Source organism: Loxodonta africana, chromosome 1, assembly GCF_030014295.1.
Source record: "Loxodonta africana isolate mLoxAfr1 chromosome 1, mLoxAfr1.hap2, whole genome shotgun sequence".
In the NCBI taxonomy this organism is placed as follows: domain Eukaryota; kingdom Metazoa; phylum Chordata; class Mammalia; order Proboscidea; family Elephantidae; genus Loxodonta; species Loxodonta africana.
Window position 1 is genome coordinate 172,557,525 of NC_087342.1, and position 20,468 is coordinate 172,577,992.

The 20,468-nt window shown below is 42.3% G+C and overlaps 1 protein-coding gene across 1 annotated transcript in view; it reads left to right on the forward strand.

Annotated features, from left to right (window-relative positions):
* The window catches only part of FOXO3 (forkhead box O3), a 117,618-nt gene that overhangs the window by 84,858 nt on the left and 12,292 nt on the right, over nucleotides 1-20,468 (forward strand). Inside the window, exon 2 of the mRNA XM_003404305.4 lies at nucleotides 11,990-13,425. Coding sequence (XP_003404353.1) covers nucleotides 11,990-13,390 — 1,401 coding nt within the window. The 3' untranslated portion in view covers nucleotides 13,391-13,425. The remainder of the gene's footprint in view (nucleotides 1-11,989; nucleotides 13,426-20,468) is intronic.

Consider the following 20,468-nt stretch of genomic DNA (forward strand, 5'->3'; position numbering starts at 1 on the left):
TTCAGACGTCAAACTCTCAAGCTGTTTGACTCACCCACCCAGCACCTCCACATTCATCCCTTTAATGTGCTTGCTTTGTCAGTGACTTGTTCCTTCAGCTTTGGGTGCCAGCAGACAAATAATAAAATAGCAGCATATGCAACCTTAAAGCACTTTTCTACCAGAGCTTTTGACTGAGGTTAAACAGAAGCATCCTGAACATGTTGTTACTTGGCAGGCAAAAGGCATCATATTTTAAAATTCGCATAGTTTGGAAGCAAGCTAAATCTTTTCTGGCTCAGTAATAAACTAATTACATGTTTTAAATAGTATAGAGCTGAGTCCCTGTTTCAAATTAAGCCTTGTAATAGCAAGGTCTAGGGCAATAGCAGACATTTGCCTCATGTTTTTGGCTTGGGGATCTGAAGCATGGTGCCAGCTGTTTGGGGGCCTGAACAGGCCTCCCGGGGTCAGCCAGGTAATACTGGCATGACTGAGTCACAGGTTACTTCTTCCTGAGCACAGAACCAACCACGGAAGGCCTGGACACTGAACAGTTTGTGGCTGTGATCATGTTTGGTCATTTCCCTAAAACTGGTTATCTCAGATCATGTTAGGATATGCTACTAGTGTTCCTTTTGGGGTGTAAAAAGGGGTGTGTCTGAGGAAAAAAGAAAAAAGTCATTTCTAAAAAATATTCACAGATTGGCATGTTTGGTTGCAACAGGGCTTGCTTCGTGACTTGTCATTTTTCACTCCTTTTCATAATCCTAGGGACCATGTACAGAAACTTACAGATGGGAGTATTTGATTTAGTCATACAGGTTTTGTAGTTAGTTACAAAGCTTCCCGTTTCCTGGTCACGTGTTAATGGTGCTCCCTCCTCAGGGAGAGTGGTGATCTCAAAGAGAAGCACACACACAGTGAAGTGGTGAGAGCTTTGCTTTTTGGCATTAGCCTCAGGCTTGATCTCTAGCACCATGGCTTATTAGGGTTACTTAACCTTTCTGCACTTCGGTTTCCTCCTGACACACTTATTGTGAAAATAAGATCTGTCAGGCATAGACTATATTAGCCCTGGTAGGTACCACATAAATTCATTTCCTTCAGATTGCAGGTACAGTACTTATTTTGCATTTCCTTTTTTACCTATGTGCTTGCTTGGAAGAGACTTAGAACCAGGGTGTGTTAACTGTGGCATTGAGTGTGCCCCTGAGGCCTCTGAGCCAATCCCATTATCAAGTACTCACCAGGACCCTTGGCATCTCAAGACAGATTTAAGGAGTTAGCTCTTCAGCCTGGATGGACCTGAGATACCAAGCTCCTGTTCACTGAGGAGCCCACAGTATGTGGTGTCACTTTACCCTTCTTACCATCCTTGACATTTATTTTAGAAAACCTTAAGCTTTCTTTTTAATCTATATGATGGTGTTTTTGAAAATAGGGTTTTTTGTTGAAATTAATACCCAAGGGTAAGACTTCTCAACTTTAAGAAAATTTAGATATTACTTCAGATTTTACAGTAGAAACTTACTTTCATTTTCACTCATTTGAGGAGACCTCATTGGTCTCACGTTTTATCACATCCTATTTTTAAAGCATAATTCAGGTCTATTTTGTAACCTTTGACCCCTACCCCACCAATTAATTGATTAAGCAAAAAAAAAAATTTTAGTACCTGCTGTGGAGCCCTGGTGATGCAGTGGTTAAGAGCTATGGCTACTAACCAAAAGGTCAGCGGTTTGAATCCACCAGCTGTCCCTGGAAACCCTTTTGGGGCAGTTCTACTCTGTCCTATAGGGTTGCTATGAGTCAGAATTAATTTGAGGGCAATGGGTTTGGTTTTGGATGTACCAGGATTCATGCTAGGTGCTAAACTGTAGTAAGACAAGGTTTTTGTATTACAGGAAACGTAACTGTTCGTCAAGTTATAAAACAAGACATACTGAATTCGGACGGTTGGATGGGCGAATGGATGAATGGATAAAGGGAGGAAGGAAAAAAGCTAGGAAGGAAGGCTTGAATGAATTATCTATCCTTGTACTCCTTGCACTTTATCCTTTCAGTTGGTGTGATAATCCAGGCACTGGGACTGTGTTCTGTTTCTGGTTGGTATTATTCTGCTCCTTCTTGTTCCAAAAACTGAAACCCCTTGCCCTCAAGCCATTCCAACGCATAGGGACCCTATAGGACAGAATAGAACTGCCCTAAAGGGTTTCCAAGGCTGTAAGTCTTTATGGAACCAGACTGCCACATCTTCTTACTTGATTGAATTCAGGTACTGGGCTGGACCTCTTTGGTCTTTGTTTTTTTTTTTTTTCTTCACTGTAAAGTCTGGACGGATGGATTTCACAGTCCTCCCCATCTTCCGCAGTACTACTCTTTACTGAGCTCCCTGCCCTGAACACTTTTCTAATGCCATGAAAACAATTCTAAAACTCCCTGACGTGTTCCTGAATTCTGAATGTGTATTCCGATGCCCTTTTATTCTCTCCATTTCCACCCACAATATGTTTTCAAACTGGAAAGCCTTACATGTTTATTTTTCTTATTCTAAATGAAAATTATGTTAATAAAACTATTTCTGTTCTACTTTGTGGTACAGAGTCAGTTTCAGGAGCATTCTGGAACTTCCTAGCTGTTAACCCTTTGAAGCATGTATGTTATATTATATGGTTTGCCGTGTGTGCATGGACTTAAAGGGGATTGAAGTAGCCTGTATTTGCCCAGCCCCGTGTGGGAAAGGGAAACGGATTGAATAACATCAGCAGAGAGCTTCGAGAGAACAGGGGTGGCCAAATGCTGCAACTTTAACCCGCTTTCTGGGGGCTGTCATTCCTGTCTTCATGTCCTTAGCTGCTTCTTAGTCTGTGGGGAGGAAGATGTGAGGTTGGAAGTAGGAGGGCTGGGGGGAAGGGCAGGGTGCTGCAGGGAGTGGGTGTGGGCAGAGGCTGCAAGGCTGCCAGGGTTCTCTGTGTGCCGGAAGTGCAGGTTTGGCTGTGAGGAATGGAATGTTCCCTCTTGCCCTCCAAGAGCAGAAACAGCTGTGGAAGAGCTTGAAAAGAAGATTGCTAAATGAAAAAAAAAAAAAGTATAAAAATGAAATCCACACTAGAAAACACAACAAAACTGCCTGCAATATTGTGGTAGCCATCTTTTTCATGCTGTTTTAGAGAGCTTTCTTTCCATCTAGAATTTCTTTTTCAACTGGGGGTAGTAGGATAAACTGTCTGCCCAGCCCTTGCTACCTTAGGAGATCCTCGTGTCTCTCATTCTGTTTGGCTGGGAAATGGATTTATTCCGATCACCAGATTATTACTTTCTCGCTCTTCTTAGTGAGAGACCTGAGCCTGTCACTTGCTTACTGCATGAAATCTTAAAACAAGTATTAATTTCCAAAGATGGTCTCTGTGAATAGGAGATTATAATCAGCAAATTTAATGGGAAACCTTGTTTCTAACTGGAAATTAATCTGTCAGCGAAGGGCCCGAAAATATTTACTTTTAGAACATCTTTTTTTTTTTTTTTTAAGTCCCTTAATATTTTGAACTTCAGACTTTTAGACAAGACTAATAGTGGAACTAGAGTGGAACTTGTCTTGCAGATCAGATTTGTTTGTGCAGTTCTTTCTATGAAAGTTTACGTTTTCAGCCTTAAAGGCTTGTTTGACTATTACAGCTGGAACTCTATACAGATAGAAATAATAACCATTTCTAATTTGAAGTCTGTTTTATGCTATTGTATTTTCTGCACTTGCTTTTGAATAGCAAGTTAGCCCTAAAGTAGATAAAATCTAGTGGAGGAGTGTAAGCCAACTGAAACCTAAACTCTGGCAATGTCTAAGGAAGACCATTGTCACACGTCTCAGGTGGTAGCAGTACATGGCCCTTTGCAGCGTCCACCCAAGTGTAATGATGTAGTATTTCACGCAGTCAAGGAATAAGAGTGGAGTGTGTGCTTGTTATTAATATTCCTGAGGCTACCTGAATATGTACTTTGGTTTTCAGGGAAATTTGTTCAGTAATACTTTGCTGTATTCTCAGCACTGGAAGCTAATAAGTACCTCAGGATTGGGGGATGACTTTTTCAGTGCTTTTTTTTTTTCTTTAACCCAATCTACCTGTTTGACATATTGCCAAAAGGAGAGTCTGTTAAAAGGATTGTGTGAGATTGCATGCCAATTCAGGGAGACTTCTGAAAATTACCGGGATCAGCTACTGCCCCATCTCTTCTTCATCCTGTCTTAACTCTAATTTTTGTGAAAGTCCATGTACCCTCTTTTTTGTGTGTACCAATTCATGCTGGGTAGACAAGCATCACAGGAAGAATGAGATGACTGTCCACAAGACAGTGTAAGGTCACACCCTCCATCACCATTTTTTATTTTTTTTAAGCAGATCTAGACCTCAGTTCTTTGAAAAATTGCTCCAACTCTCCGTTTTACTCCACAGAGCTAATCATGGCTTTTAATATCTGATCCCAGTTCTCATCCTTATCTTCCAAATGGTGGAAGCTTGGAGTTAAAGGGCATCACTATGCTGTGCAGCCAGACCTGGGAAGACCAGGAGTCAAGAGATTGGAATCAGATTCTCAGTCAGTGGAAAGCCCAGTGGTTCTCAGCCCTGACTGCACATTAGAATAATCTGGGGAGCTTTAAAAATGTACCTGTATCCAAGCTTTACTCCACACCAATTGAATCAGAATTTCTAGGAGTGGGTGTCTTTAAAGTCTCGCTAGGTGATTCTAATGCACAGCCAGGGTTAAGAACAACTACTTTAGAGAAATCAAGGGCCTAGTCTAAAGAGCTGCCTTTGAAAGAGCCTCTCATTATAAATCAAAAGGCAGCATCCAGAGCCTGCTCCAGAAGCTGTATCTTTGTATTGCCCTGCTGGGGCACACCCGACCCTGAGCCTCCCAATGACTCATGGTTTCCATTGGGCTTTTCACGTGACCTTTATCATATGCAGTTCAGCAGGTGCCTATATTAGTATCCAGGCATTTGGCAGCCTCGTTCAGAATGATCAGTACTCAGAACTCAAGCAGTGAGAGAGACCTCCTTGAATGCTGGTCCTGTACAGATCATGAGTGCTGTATTTTAAGGTGGTCCTTTGCAGATCGTATCCCCCTGGAATCCCTTGTAAGGACCAGGGAGACTTCTGCAGTCTGCCTGGTGGGGAGTAGTGGGCTTGGGAGCTGACAACCATAACTCATTTTTATTGCTGTTGAGAAAGCAAGAAAAAGAAATGAGTGGGGGTTGTCTTAAAAAAAAAAAAAAAAAGGTCCGGGGCTTTTAAGAGTTAAATTACACAACTCCCTTTTTATTTTTAAAGTGAGTGGATTCCTTGTTGCCGTTGCTGAGAAAGATAAATTGATACCACATGTTGCTTCCAGACAGAAACCTCTCTGTGTTCCAGGGGAAGCACATGCAGCTGGTGTCTGGGTTGGTGGACAGTCTCCACAAGGTAAACATGGTTTGGAAGGGCTGAAGCAGACGTAGGGTAGTGACAGTTAAGAAATGACCGGTTATTCTTGACTGGCACCTTTGAAATTCTTTTTCATATTTGAGATGTTGTCCTGGAAGGAGCCACCCTCTCACCTTTTGACCTAAAGTATATGATGCTTGGAAAACAGCAAGTGAACATTTGTGATGTCACTGCTTCCGTACATGGGATCTAACAGTTGTTGAGAGCTGCTTCTGTGCTTGGCGCTCTGCTCAGTACTTTGCATGCATAATTTCATTTCATCTTCCCAAAGATCCTAGAGATGGGCAGAGAGGGTACTTCTTATCCCCATTTTACAAAAGGGGCAACCAAGTTTAGGTAACTTACCCAAGGTAACAATGACAAGTAGCCAGAGCCAGCATTCCAACCCAGACCTGGCTGACATCAAAGTTTGCTCTTTCTTTCAGCATGGCGCTGCCTCCCTCCGTGGACCGCTTTAAATTACATGTGTGAATTATCCACTTTGTAGATTATTGGTAGAGCTTTTTTGCATTTGAGGCAGCTTCTCTCTGATTATCTAACCTGTTTTGGACCTTTCTGCCTTTACAACCAATTGGTATATATGTAGGGGACCTGGATGCTTTAGTATTTGCAATAAATGCGTCTTGCAGTAGAAAACTGTCTTCGGTATAGCGAGGGGAAAAAAAAAACAGATTGTGATAAGTACAGTCATCTCAATGCTAATTTCTTCATGAGGGCTAAGCCAAGCAATCTGCGGGCTGTGGCTCACGAGGAGCCATCCGCATGACTGAAGGGGATTCCAGCATGCTGCCTCCCTCACGCACCTACTGCACAGGCCTGGCTGGAGGATTCTGCCACCAATCACAGCTGCACTCATACAGGACACAGGCTTGCCAGCTCTGTTCTTAATTAACTAATAGTAATGAGTTTCTATTCCAGTGCAGGGCTTGCTCCAGTGTAAATCCTTTTGTAAAAGAAAAGATTGATATAAAAATGAGATGAAAAGAATTCTTATCTCTGCTCTCTCTTTAGACACATTGCAATAGAGTTGCTTTAAGGGTTCTCTAAATCTTTGGGCCCACACTTGGGGAAAACATATATATTTACCCCTGAAGCTAAAGTTTTTTTTCCTAGAGACATTTGCCTTCTTGTAATTCATCAGAAACTTGGTTTCTTAGCAAATTTAAATAATCAGAACAATTCACAAGTCTTTGGGTTGGGGTCGTAGTAGCGTCTTGACTCCTTTAGTAAGTAAACTTGATGACAGAATGCCTGAGCTCTAACAGTAGCAGTCCAGGTTGGTGATACTTAACCTTCTCACCATGACCTGAAGGAAAGCACACCCCTAGTTCATTGGCCTGCCTCACAGGACCTTTCAAAATGTATTTCGATGTGATTAGAAAAATCACACTAGTCCTATCAAACTGTTCCCCCCTTTACCTACAGCTCCCAACCCCCAAACTAATGTAAAATCTTAGAAATTTGTACTATTGGAAGATGATGTGTAAATTAGTGGAAAAACATAGAATATTTATAATGGTAGTTTTGTAGTTTAAAATATGCACAGTACACTGGGAACTAATTCACAAAGCCTAATGAAGACGTCTGCAGAGAACTACAATCATAAGAGTATTTTACAATCAGCTTGTCTATTTTTATAAATAAATAGCACGTATTTGTTTCTGAGATTGAGACTGGGGAGGGATGGTTTAAAACCTTTAGCTGTACTACATCTCTCCAGATATCATATCACCATTAACCTTTGTTATCAGGGAAGGTGTGGGGAAACGTTGCAGTTTGGGTGTTTTACTTGGCATTTACCTTTCCTGCTCTACCACAGTTTAGGTAGAGAAGCTAATAATTCCAGTCATGACCTATGAGGAAAACGAGAATACGTTCATAGCATCAGACCTTGGCAGAGTGAAGAGATGTGGACGGATGGGCGGTATTTATTGGCGCTTGTCGATGTTCCGTCTTCAGATTATGGATTTTATCAGTGGGAGGCTGACCAGCTTGTATAGATAGAAGGCTACTGAGAGACTACCAGAATGGTTGTGGCATCGTTTTTCTTTGCTTTGTCTTAGTAAGGTAACTGGAAAAGCCTGTCTGAGTGTTCTGTAGGTAATAATAAGCCTCGGGGAATGTACTCTGCCACAAATAACTTCTAAAATGAGAGTTGAGCAAAAGCTGGACACTGAAACTCATTTAATAAATTGGATTTTGTTTCAGAACCTAAGGGTAGTTAACATGATTTATATAGTTACCACTGGCCTCTCCTTAAGGAGCCCTGGTACAGTGCAGTGATTATGTGCTCAGCTGCTAACTGAAAGGTCGACGGCTCAAACCCACCATTCCCTCCGTACGAGAAAGATGGCAGCAGTCTGCTTCTGTAAGGATTATAGCCTTGGAAACCCTGTGGGGAAGTTCTGTGCTGTCCTACAGGGTTGCTGTGAGTTGACTCGATGACAGTGGGTTTGGCTTTGTTTGGTTCTTTCCTTAGAATGCTGTGATGGTACCTTACTAAAGAAACACAAGCATGTGCTACAGGGTGCGCTTACACTTTCAGTTTGCTCTTCTAAAAGATAGGCTTTCTTTAAAAAAGTCTTCAATTTTTTTTTTTTTTTTAGGAAAGACGCAAATTACTACCCCTAATTATTTTTTAAAAATAAGTCCAGTTTTAAGCTATTGCCTTTGAATCCCTTTTCTTCCTTAAATACTAGTTGTTGTTGTTGTTGTTTAATATTTCTTTCTTTAAATGTTAGCACAAATAGGTTAAATTACTTCGAAATAATTTGGTGATATACCAGCGAAGAGTAGTGGAAAAAGCATTGCGTTGGAGTCAGAAAACCCAATTTCAGTTAGTTCTTAGAGATGCTAGCTGTGTGACCTTGTGTTTTTTAATATCACAGCCTAATCCTTCATATGTAAAATGAGGGCACTGATATACCAACTTTGAAAGATTGTTATGAGGTTTAGAGGCAATGAATCTGAAACTTAGACCCAGTAATTGACAGTGTTATAATCAGGCAAGTTCTCATTTCTTCATCCTTGCCATTAGGGACCTGGACTGGCAGGCAGTCTCCATGATCCTTCCCCATTCTGTGGCTCTCGTCCTAGATGTGGGTGTTCTAACCCTTTACCACATGCCTGTACAGAAGCATAACATCTATCTCCAAGTGTTTATCAGTTGTAGTTTGTGACTGAATAAATTATACAGTATTGGGATTTAGAGTTATAGTAATAGATAGCCACTGTTGTTGTTGTTAGGTACCGTCGAGTTGATTCCGACTCATAGCAGCCCTGTGTACAGCAGAATGAAACATTGCCTGGCCATGCACCATCCTCATGATCATTTTTATGCTGGAGCCCATTGTTGGCATCCACTGCGTCAATCCATCTCATTGAAGGTCTTCCTCTTTTTTGCTGACCCTCTGCATTACAAAGCATGATATCCTTCTCTAGGGACTGGTCCTTCCTGATAACATGTACAAAGTATGTGAGTCAAAGTCTCACCATCCTTGCTTCTAAGGTGCATTCTGGCTGTACTTCTTCCAATACAGATTTGTTTGTTCTTTTGGCAGTCCATAGTATATTCAGCATTCTTCGCCAACACCGTAACTCAGAGGCGTCAATTCTCAGTCATTAGGAAATCCATATAGGACATTTTGGAGTTCTGTAAAGTTTTACATTCTTTTTTTCAGTTGGTGTGGAATTGGTAAAACTAAAAATATATTAAAAAAAATATTGCTTCCTAAATGCTTTTTAAAAGGGGTTGGGGAATACCTGGATACTTCTGGCTGGTTGTTGTTGTTAATTCTGGGTGTTGGTGTGAACTCCTTCCAGATTCCAGGGCAAAGGGGACTGGCTAGGGTGGGGGAGTTGGCACCACCGCCCACATTGCCCTGACATACCCTCAGGACCTCCCTGTTTTTTCACCAAGAAGTGTGAGTTAAAATTTTTATTTAATATTATCTAATCATCTGAGTACTCAATAGCAGAACCACCTTGCACTTGCCTGCTTTTTGAACCCTGAGAAGTGAGTTTTAAGAGCATGCGTCATACCTGTTTCACAGAGAGAAAGTGTTTTACTTTTTAAAGAAACGTAATTTCTGAACCATTCATAGAGATGCCATTATTCTCTTAGAAACCAAACAAGTAAAAAGGAAGCAGAATATATAGTCTCCTGGGCAACATTTGTTTTATCAGATACTATACTCAGCATGTTGCCTGTTTTCTTAAGTGTGCCTTTATTGCAGTCATAGAAATGCCAGGATACTGACTGATGACCCATGGTTGCCAGTGCTTATTGCCCAGCCTGAACTGCAGCCCCTCTTGCCTGGGAACATACACGGAAAACAGTTTGAGTATTTTGGGTTATTTACTTATAGTAAAATCACGTTGGCTTTCTGTGTTTTAAAAACATTCTGGTAGAACACATGTATTTGTATCTTCTACATAAATACAGTTGGTGATCGCCAATTTTTTTTTTTAGTTATGATAATTTTAGGATTATTTATATTTGATATGCAGAATCAGGCAATATCTTTTATCTCTAACTTGCAAATAAAACTCATCTGGCCTGCAGGTGCTATCCCAGATGTGGAGAATACCATCACCTCCTCTCTTTTACTGCACGCACACAAGGCATTTTGCAAATTGGAATGAGCCCACATCAGGCTGCGAGCGCTCTCTACCATGGACTCTGCTTTATAATAGCAATAATAATACCTTGACTTGATAGCATGCCTGGCTTCTGAAGTATATTATCATATGTTATCCTTATATCATCTCTGTCAGGGCAGGATGGTTTGGATATTATTATGACCATAATGAACGTGGGGAACTGTGAAGCTGTTGTAGACAGAGTAAATGATTTCGTCAAGGTCGCATGGTTGGTCAGTGGAAGAGACAGACCTGACTCTGGGTCATCCCTGTCAGCTGGGCTTATCTACCAAGCCAGGAGGAGGATTCCTGCAAGATGAGCACAGTCATTAGGGTTTTGAGGATATTTTGCTCTACTACTCATGGGGTCACCATAAGTCAGGATTAACTCAACAGCAACTGACAACAACTTAAAAAAAAAAAAACAATAATTTTTATTTTAGAATCATTTTAGATTTACAGATAAGCTGCAAAGATAGTAGATAGAGTTCCCACATACTCCACACCAAGAGATGGATTGACACAAGTGGCTGTAACAGTGAGTTCAAACATAGCAACGATTGTGAAGATGGCGCAGGACCAGGCAATGCTTTCTTCTGTTGTACACAGGGTCGCTATGAGTTGGAACCTACTTGATGGCACCTAAAAACAACAACAATCGGTATGGTACGTTTGTCACAGCCAACGAACCAATAATGAACCAATATTGAGATGTTATTATTAACCAAAGTCCATACTTTATTCAGATTTCCTTAATTTTTACCCAATGTCCATTTTTCTGTGCCAGGATCCCATCCAGGATACACATTACATTTAGTCGTCATGCCTCTTTAGGCCCCTCTTGGCTGCAATAGTTTCCCACACCTTCCTAGTTTTCAATGGTCTTAACAATTTTGAAGAGTACTGGACAGGCATTTTGTAGAATGTCCCTTAGTTGGGATTTGTCTGATGTTTTTCTCGCAGTAAGACTGGGTTTTAGAAGAAAGACTACAGAGGGAGGTGCCATATTTATCACGTCATATCCAGGTTACATAGTTTCAGTATGACTTATCACTGTTAATCTTGATCTTGATCACCTGGCTGAGGTAGTGTTTGTCAGGTTTCTCCACTATGAAGTTATTTTTTTTCCTCCTTTTCTGTATTATCTCTTTGGAAGGAAATTATTATTCACAGCCCATTCTTAAGGGATGGGGAGATATGCTCCAGTGCCTTGAAGGGGGTGAGTATCTGTATAAATCATTTTGAATTCCTCTCTATGGGACGTTTGCCTGCTTCTCTTTTCAACCCAGCAAATCCTGCTTTACCATTCTTTTCTTACGTCTGCTAAGTGTTATGTCCTAAGATGTAAATTGTAGCAGGATGTGATGGAGATACAGCACGGATAGGTAAAAATTAACACCAGTTCTGAGTTCATGGAAGTGATTAGAAAGGGGTAGAAACTGCCTCAATATTATTGAAGGAGGGAACCATAAGAGAGTAAAAGAGCCCCTCAGGTGATTAATTACCCTTAGAGAACCTGGGAGGTTTGTTGTAAAGTGCAGGGGAGGGACTAGTATGGTAATAAATTACAAGTGTGAACTTCAGTACAGGAAATGTAAGTATAGAAAGGACAGCCAAACCGAGGAATTTGGGGAAAACAAAGCTGAAAACAATGTTGATGACCTTAGGCATTCCCAGCACCTTCTGGATGTGAAATCTACCATTTAACCTGTTGCCATTTAATGCCAAATCGACCAAGGTGATGCAGGTGTTTTTGCCTTTTTTTTTTAAGCCTTTGAACTTAAGGAGGTTTTAAAAAACTGAGAAATTTGTTAACCATTTCTTCTGGGGTCTCAGTTTTGGACCATCCTGGCTTATAGTCTACGTTTTCCCTTCTGTCTCTACAGAACTCTATCCGGCACAACCTGTCACTGCATAGCAGGTTCATGCGGGTCCAGAATGAGGGGACCGGCAAGAGTTCTTGGTGGATCATCAACCCCGATGGGGGGAAGAGTGGAAAGGCACCCCGGCGGCGGGCAGTGTCCATGGACAACAGCAACAAGTATACCAAGAGCCGTGGCCGTGCAGCCAAGAAGAAGGCAGCCCTGCAGACGGCCCCTGAGTCAGCAGATGACAGTCCCTCCCAGCTTTCCAAGTGGCCTGGCAGCCCCACCTCACGCAGCAGTGATGAGCTGGATGCGTGGACGGACTTCCGCTCACGCACCAATTCTAATGCCAGCACGGTCAGCGGCCGCCTGTCACCCATCCTGGCAAGCACAGAGTTGGACGACGTCCAGGACGATGACGCACCTCTCTCCCCCATGCTCTACAGCAGCTCAGCCAGCCTTTCACCCTCTGTAAACAAGCCATGCACTGTAGAGCTGCCACGGCTGACTGACATGGCAGGCACCATGAATCTGAACGATGGGCTGGCTGACAACCTCATGGATGACCTGCTGGACAACATCACGCTCCCGTCGTCCCAGACATCGCCTCCTGGGGCGCTTATGCAGCGGAGCTCCAGCTTCCCGTACACCACCAAGGGCTCCACCCTGGGTTCTCCAACCAGCTCCTTTAACAGCACGGTGTTTGGACCTCCATCTCTGAATTCCCTACGCCAGTCTCCCATGCAAACCATCCAAGAGAACAAGCCGGCCACTTTCTCTTCCCTTTCACACTATGGCAACCAGACACTCCAAGACCTGCTTACTTCGGACTCGCTCAGCCACAGTGATGTCATGATGACCCAGTCGGACCCTTTGATGTCTCAGGCCAGCACTGCTGTGTCTGCCCAGAACTCACACCGGAACGTGATGCTTCACAATGACCCGATGATGTCCTTTGCTGCCCAGCCCAACCAGGGGAGTTTGGTCAATCAGAACTTGCTCCACCACCAGCACCAAACCCAGGGCGCTCTTGGTGGCAGCCGTGCCTTGTCGAATTCTGTCAGCAACATGGGCTTGAGTGACTCCAGCAGCCTTCGGTCAGCCAAACACCAGCAGCAGTCTCCTGTCAGCCAGTCTATGCAAACCCTCTCAGACTCTCTCTCAGGCTCCTCCTTGTACTCAACTAGTGCAAACCTTCCCGTTATGGGCCATGAGAAGTTCCCCAGCGATTTGGACCTGGACATGTTCAACGGGAGCTTGGAATGTGACATGGAGTCCATTATCCGTAGTGAACTCATGGATGCTGATGGGTTGGATTTTAACTTTGATTCCCTCATCTCCACACAGAACGTTGTTGGTTTGAACGTGGGGAACTTCACTGGTGCTAAGCAGGCCTCATCTCAGAGCTGGGTGCCAGGCTGAATGATCACTGAGAAAAGAGGAAGTGGGCAAAGCAGGTCAGTATCTAATTCTATGGTGCAATAATAACAAAATGGGGGTGATTTGGGGGGTATTGTGTGTTGGGGGGGGCATGTGTTACCTTTTATTTGCTTTAAACTGTATTCCATATTGAGAAGTTGAGAACCGAGGAGAGCAGTAGTGCCCAGTAACATGGCTCCCAACCAGTTCATCTCTAAGTTTTACCTGCAAACCAAGTAGGGCTGTCAGGTGCCCCTCCCCACAGTTTGCTGACAGCTCAGGAAATTTACTGCCAATGAAAAGAACATACTTGCACACATTCAGAGATTTCATTCTTCTTTATATCCAGCTATCCTCACTGACCTTTGACACAGGTGCCCCTACTTGATAGATGGATGAGGATAGAAGGGAAGAGAAAGAAGGGAAGCTTAGGTCACACAGACTTCAAGATGAAGGACCCCAGGCAGAGGACTTTCACAGACCACCTTGTCAATCTTCAGTGTTTCTTCATCTTTTTTTTTCCCAGTAATGACTTGCAGCAGGCACTTCTAATTATGTATTCTGGACTCTTTCATATATGAGTATTTCCACCAGAAGCAAGATCTGTTATTCTTCATTATAGTACTAAGCATCTCTGTTAGTTAGGGCTCAGGATATGAGCATTTAAAAGAGCAAAAAAGCTAAGCTGAAAACAGAAGTTTTTATAGAGGAAGCACTCATTCATGTGTTTCTCTTTGTTCCCTAATCTATACATGGTGTCACATTCCAAACATAGGGTGAGATGGATTGTGAACGGTGTCAGTGATGAAAATGGTGACTTTAATACTGTTGGAATCAGTAAGATCTGGCAATGTGATATGGTAAGAAAAGCATTTGATTGTAATCCAGAATTGAGGGCTCATCCCCACCTCCACCGCTTTCTGGCTTCTGTCTTAGGTATGTTACTTAACCTTTAAGCCTCAATTTCCAATTTTCTAAAGTGAGGATAATAGCCCGTGTTATTTCACAGGGTTGTCCTAAGAATCTAAAGTGTGTGATAGTGCTGTGGGCTGAAATACGCACAGTGTAATAAGGTAAACATACTGACCTGACAGATGCACATACAGGGAGCCCAGAGAGGTTAAGTAGTTTGTCCACAGTCACACAGCTGGACTCAGAAGCCATATTTCTTGGATGGCTTGGATGAACCATAATAGTTCTTCCTAAGTTTCTCAAGATGGTGAAAAACGAGAAGGATTCTGAACTGGAGCCAGTGTAGCAGATGTAGACAAGTTTGCCCTGAAACTTTCCTCCTCAAGAATGAAGATGAACACTAGGGTCTTCTGCTAACAGGATTGTATCCCCGAGGAATCCCCACATTAAAGGATTCTGTTCTGTGCCCTAACTCCTTTTTTTTTTTTTTTAACCCCAGCAGGGTACTTACACCCTTCTTTAAATGGTGTAAAAGAGAAATGGATTTAAAACCATAAAAACCTGAGGCTTGTTTAACCCTCTCTGCCATGGCGAAGGAATTACAAGGGTCTCCTGTGGTGCGCTCACTCCAGCTCAAGGGTTGTAGAAAGGGGAAGGTCGAGAGGGTTGTAATGCTAAAGCTTCTCAACTTTCCCAGGCATAAGAAGTCCCCTAATGGAACTTAGACATCTGTTTTCAGTCATTTAATAGCTCTTGAGATGGTAAAAAGAACATAACGGAAGCTAAATAGGCGGACGATACTGCCATGGAACGTAATGGAAGCTAAATAGGCGGACGATACTGCCATGGAACGTAACGGAAGCTAAATAGGCGGATGATACTGCCCTGTCATACCAGGACTGCTGGAGACTTGACTTAAGAAATTTAAGTATTTGGTTTTTAGAAGAATAAATGATTTGTCTTTTTTTAAGAAGAGGCATGTGATTGTGGCTTCCAAACATATATGTAAGTTTTAATTTTGATGTCGTTTTAAGGAGGCAGCTTTCAAGTTCATTGAAAAGAATGAGTTCAGAAGAAAATATGCTCTCAGTTTTTGCCTGATTTTTCAAGTGTAGGTTTTTCTTTTAGTTGAATTGATCTATCTTATGGATGTTTAATTCTAGAAGATTGTATAATAATCATAAGGAGATTTAAATACTTAGATTAATTTTATTTATTTGATGAACTGTGATATGGTAAGAAAAGCATTTGGTTGGAATCTGGAATTGAGGGTTCGTCCCCACCTCTACCACCCTCTGGCTGTTACCTTAGGTATGTTACTTAACCTTTGAGCTTCAATTTCCAGTTTTCTAAAATGAGGATAATAGCCTCGATAATAAATAACTTCTTTTGGGATTATGCATTTCATTATTAAGCCCTAATGGAACCTTGGAGCCCTGGTGGCACAGTGGTTAAGAGCTGTGGCTGCTAACCAAAAAGGATGGGAGTTTGAATCCATCAGCTGCTCCTTGGAAACCCTATGGGGCAGTTCTTCTCTGTCCTATAGGGTCACTATGAGTCATAATCAACTCAACAGGAACAGGTTTGGGATTTTAGGGGCGTGGAATGGAGTCTTAGGGTCATTTAGTCACCTTTTCCTAAGGACATTTGGGGGGAGATTGTTTTGAGAAGGTATTTCTTCAGTTAAAAATGAAAAGTCACCCATTTTTCCTAAAAGTAAACTAGCTCCATATGCCCACAGAGCAAGAGAAGAAAGCTCCTAAGGACAATGGGGAGCTTTGAGGGAGTCTGGTTTCTGGGTTTAGGATATCCAGTTTGCCTTGGAAAGCTTTTCCTAACCAGTCAAGAGCACATGTGGCCTGAAGTATATCATTTACTTTTAAACTTAACTTCTGACCATCACTTTATTGAAGACTGTCTAAATTCACAAAACAGACCTGGGTTAGTACATCAGACTCTGCTTTTCTCCCAAATGAATTATCTCAGCTTCCCAAGACTTTATGGCTGTAATGACTTTATGGGCCTTTTTTTTTTTTTAACCAGTTGTCATATTTCTTCAGACTTACTCTGACTTGCTAACTGAAGGTCATGTGACCTTGAATCTGAGGTGTCCTGTTCTGGAGCTAATGCAGCAGTTGCATCCAATTGACACTCTTGCCAGAGAGCTGTAGCGAGAGGCTTCTCTGGAGGGCTCAGTGTCATGTGCATGTCATTCATTTTAGGCCACATGTGAAATCCTTTGACCTATGTGTCTATCTAGAAAGGAAAAAAAAAATCACCATACCTTTATATGCGTGCCGGCTGCTCTGGGGTATGGAGGGCACTGTCTTCTTTTAGGCACTCTTAAAGCTTGGTGCACACACATACAAATTGCGGGCAGAGATATCTGCAAGGTTGAGCTTTCAGTAAGCCCCTCCTACAGGGTCACTATGAGTCACAATCAACTCGATGGCAATGAATGTTTTTTAAGTTTGACACAAGTAGCCCTGGTTGCACAGTGGTTAAGTGCTCGGCTACTAACTGAAAGGTCATGAGTTAAACTCGCCAGCTGCTCTGTGGGAGAAAGATGTGGCAGTCTGCTTCCACAAAGATTACAGCCTTCGAAACCCTAAAGGTCAGTTCCACTTGGTCCTATAGGGTCTCTGTGAGTCGAGATTGACTGGATGGCAGTGGGTTTAAGTTTGACATATGTCTTCTTCCTGAGGGATAGACACTTCAGTCTCACCATAGTTTTGATGTGAAAAGGCCTAAATTCATGAGCTCTTTTGATTCATCTTTATCTTTTGGTATTTGGAGACATCATTAGGGAGTAACCCAGTCTTCAGCTTTGTGTTTAAACTACTTTATGATAAGGATTGGAAAACATCAACCAGGAAAAGCCCAGATGAAGAAGGAAGGGGTACGTAATTCTCTTCCTGTTTCTGCCACTGGCCACATCTGTGACCTCAGGGTTGTCACTGAAGAAACCCTTAGAATATCAGGTTTCTCATCAGTCAAATGAGAGTAGAGTAATAAGAGTTTTAAAGCTGCATGGTATGTATAATTTCAACCCTGAAACCTAACACTCTGTCTGTGAAATGGCCCTAGTGAGGTGACATGGGAACTATGAAGAAATAGTGGCATACCTGTGTGGAAACAGCAGACTACAATGTTGGAGGCCATGTAGAATTTATATGCAGGCAACTTCCCAAAAGGAATAAATATTTGATGCTTGTTTGCCTGGTGTTTGAATGCTGTGATTCTCTTATGTCTTTAAAGATTAGTGTTGGGGGACAAGACTAATTCTCACCAGATAGGGAATACAGGCTATTTATATCATGTTTTTTTTCTGGATGTAAATATTTCTGTTTTAGAGAACATAGCCTATGGTAAATGTGAATCTGTTGTGAACTACATGGAAAATATACTGTTACGCGCGCTTGTGACCGTAATCTTCGGTTACAGTATGCTGGCCTGGAGAACTCTGCATCTGTAGAGATCTTTATTCTGCCGTTTAAAAATCCTGAAGTCTGAAACTGTCATTCATGGACAGGATGACTGTCTGGATCCTTTTTAGCATTGACAGCAAGAAAGGAAAATTGATACAGTGTGAAAGGGGTTTTTTTTTTTTGCAGAGGGCCAGTGCACTCGTTACATAACTTTCTTTTCCCTGGAAAGCAGCGCCATCCCCAACACTAAAGCCGCTCTTCGTAGACCCATTATTTTATAAATCACATGAGGTCCCCTCTGACCAGCCTGCTAAGCATGGGGAGAGCATGAGTGGCTCCTGCTTCAAGCAGTCAGTTATATTTATGAATGGCTTTCTTGAAGGTCTCTTTTGTCATGGAGCTTATATGGAACATAAATAAATAGGGCGAGAATCACCGGACCTACTACAGGTACTTATATACCTTAAGCTCCCATTAAACGCTTCTTTTTATAGTGTCCATAGTGCTCAGTACTCATCAGCTTGTAAATAATGTTTTCTCCAGGCAGAAGCTTCCCCTGGTACCACCTGTGCTTCTCACAGGCTTACCTTTCTGTATGGAGATGGAGAAAGGGGCTTGTCAGAATCTACTTCTGTGCCATCACTGGAGAGATCGCCTACCACAGGCCTTCTTGGCCTTGGCTCAGGTGGAAGGAGTATGCAGACTGCTGTCTCGTCCCCAACTTGGAGACACATGTTTCAGCACTGGGTTTTCATGTTTAAGATGGCAGTTCCCCACCTTTCAAAAGATATCACCCACTCCACCCTAGTGTTGTCGATGGGTTCTTTTGATTCAAAACATTCCTTTCCCCTATCCTCCAAATTGTTTTGAAATTTAAAGTTTCAAAAACTAAAATGAATTAAAAATTTGGCAAACACTTCAGATATTTAGAAGTACTGTAGGTCAGTATTTATCAAGGCATTTCACATAATAGTAGATCCTCAAAATATTCTTGGGTATTAAGTGGAAAATGGTCAAGTAAGCTTGGGAAACACCACGTTAAACTAGAGTTTTTTCCAGCAGGACTTCTCAGAGCCTTAAAAGTTAATATACATTATGAACCTTCTAAGGTAGGATATGTTATTCAGTGTTCCCCAAATGTATTTGCTGTCTTGAATCAGTAACTTTTTCTTCAGTAATAGTAGGGCCAGTGTTCTAAGGAGTTCCCTTTAAGAGATCCTGCCCTGGTGGTACCCAGCTGCCACAAATGACTGCCCTGACAGGGAACACAGCAGAGAATCCCTGATGAAGCAAGAGAAAAGTGGGATGCGGAACTCCAATTCTAGTAAAAAGACCAGATTTAATGGTCTGCCTGGGACTGGAGGGACCCCAGAGGACATGGCACCTGGACACTCTGTTAGCCCAAAACTAAATCCATTCCTGAAGCCAACTCTTCAGACAAAGATTAGACTGGACTATAAGACATAAAATGATACTGGTGAGGAGTGTGGTCTTAGTTCAAGGAGGCACATGAGACTATGTGGGCAGCTTCTGTCCAGAGGCAAGATGAGAAGGCAGAGGGGACAGGAGCTGGTTGAGTGGACACGGGAAATACAGGGTGGAGAGAAGGAGTGTGCAACTAGGATCACATAACAATGTGTGTATGTTTTGTATGAGAAACTGACTTGAACTGTAAACTTTCACTTAAAGCACAATAAAAAAGAAAGAAATCCTGCCCTAGAATGTCACTGAAAGAGGTCAGCAACTAAGGGTCTGACCCCCATGAAGGGTTTTGGAGTCTTCACCCTCTTTTTGTTGTTGAGCTTTTTGTAAGCCCCTGCCACATATCAGGCATTTCTCAGCTATGGTGTGGCTTCTACCCTTAGAGGAGCTAGCTGCCAGCAAAGTAGTTGGCCTTTCCATTGGAGGAAGTACTGCAGAAAAGCCTGAATTCATTGAACAAAATTTATTTATTGAATACCTGTGTTGTGCTGGGCACAAGGGATGTTGTTGTTGTTGGTTGCCATGAAGTCAGTTCCTACTCATGGTGGCACCAAGGGATAGGGGTGAATAAAATAGGACCTCTCCCTCAAAGAATACATGGCCTGGTTGGGAAGGTGGTAGCAGCTTGGTGGTGACTGTTTGTCATAGAGCAAAAGACTGCCTATCATGCAAGGTTGGAGTACAGAACCCATTGGTGTGTGGTACCCTTAATGTACCTACATTTCTGGGACAACTCTGCTTTCAAATGTCCTATTGTCAAATGTCCTTTTCCATATGTCTTCATTTGAGAAGTAAAAATACAGGCCCTCCTCCTTCAGGAGCTCCATACTAAAAAAAAAAATTCAGACTGAGCCTAGACGCTATCTGTTAAAAAGCCCTGCAGGGCACTTGCTTTAGTTTGTTTTTGATTTCTAGAGCCTGCTTATCGAAGTTGGACATAGCCAGCTGCCCACTTCAGCACGCTGCCCCTGGGGCTCTGCTCTGAGAAGAGCTGCAGATTAAAAAAGCTCACACTGCAGCCCACTCCAGGCTAAGTAACATCTGTGTGGCACGACAGAGGAACTGTGGGATCTGTAGCAGAATGCTGCCATTTTCATGGCTATGTGTCGTTGAGTCAAATCACTCGTCTCCCTGAGCCTTAGATTGCTTGTCTGTAAAGTGGGATTAAAATTAAAATTTACCTCTTATGAGCGCTAGCTCTAATACGGGCTAATGTCATTTGGCTAAAAACTTGAAAGTTATTTCATGTTCATTGTGAT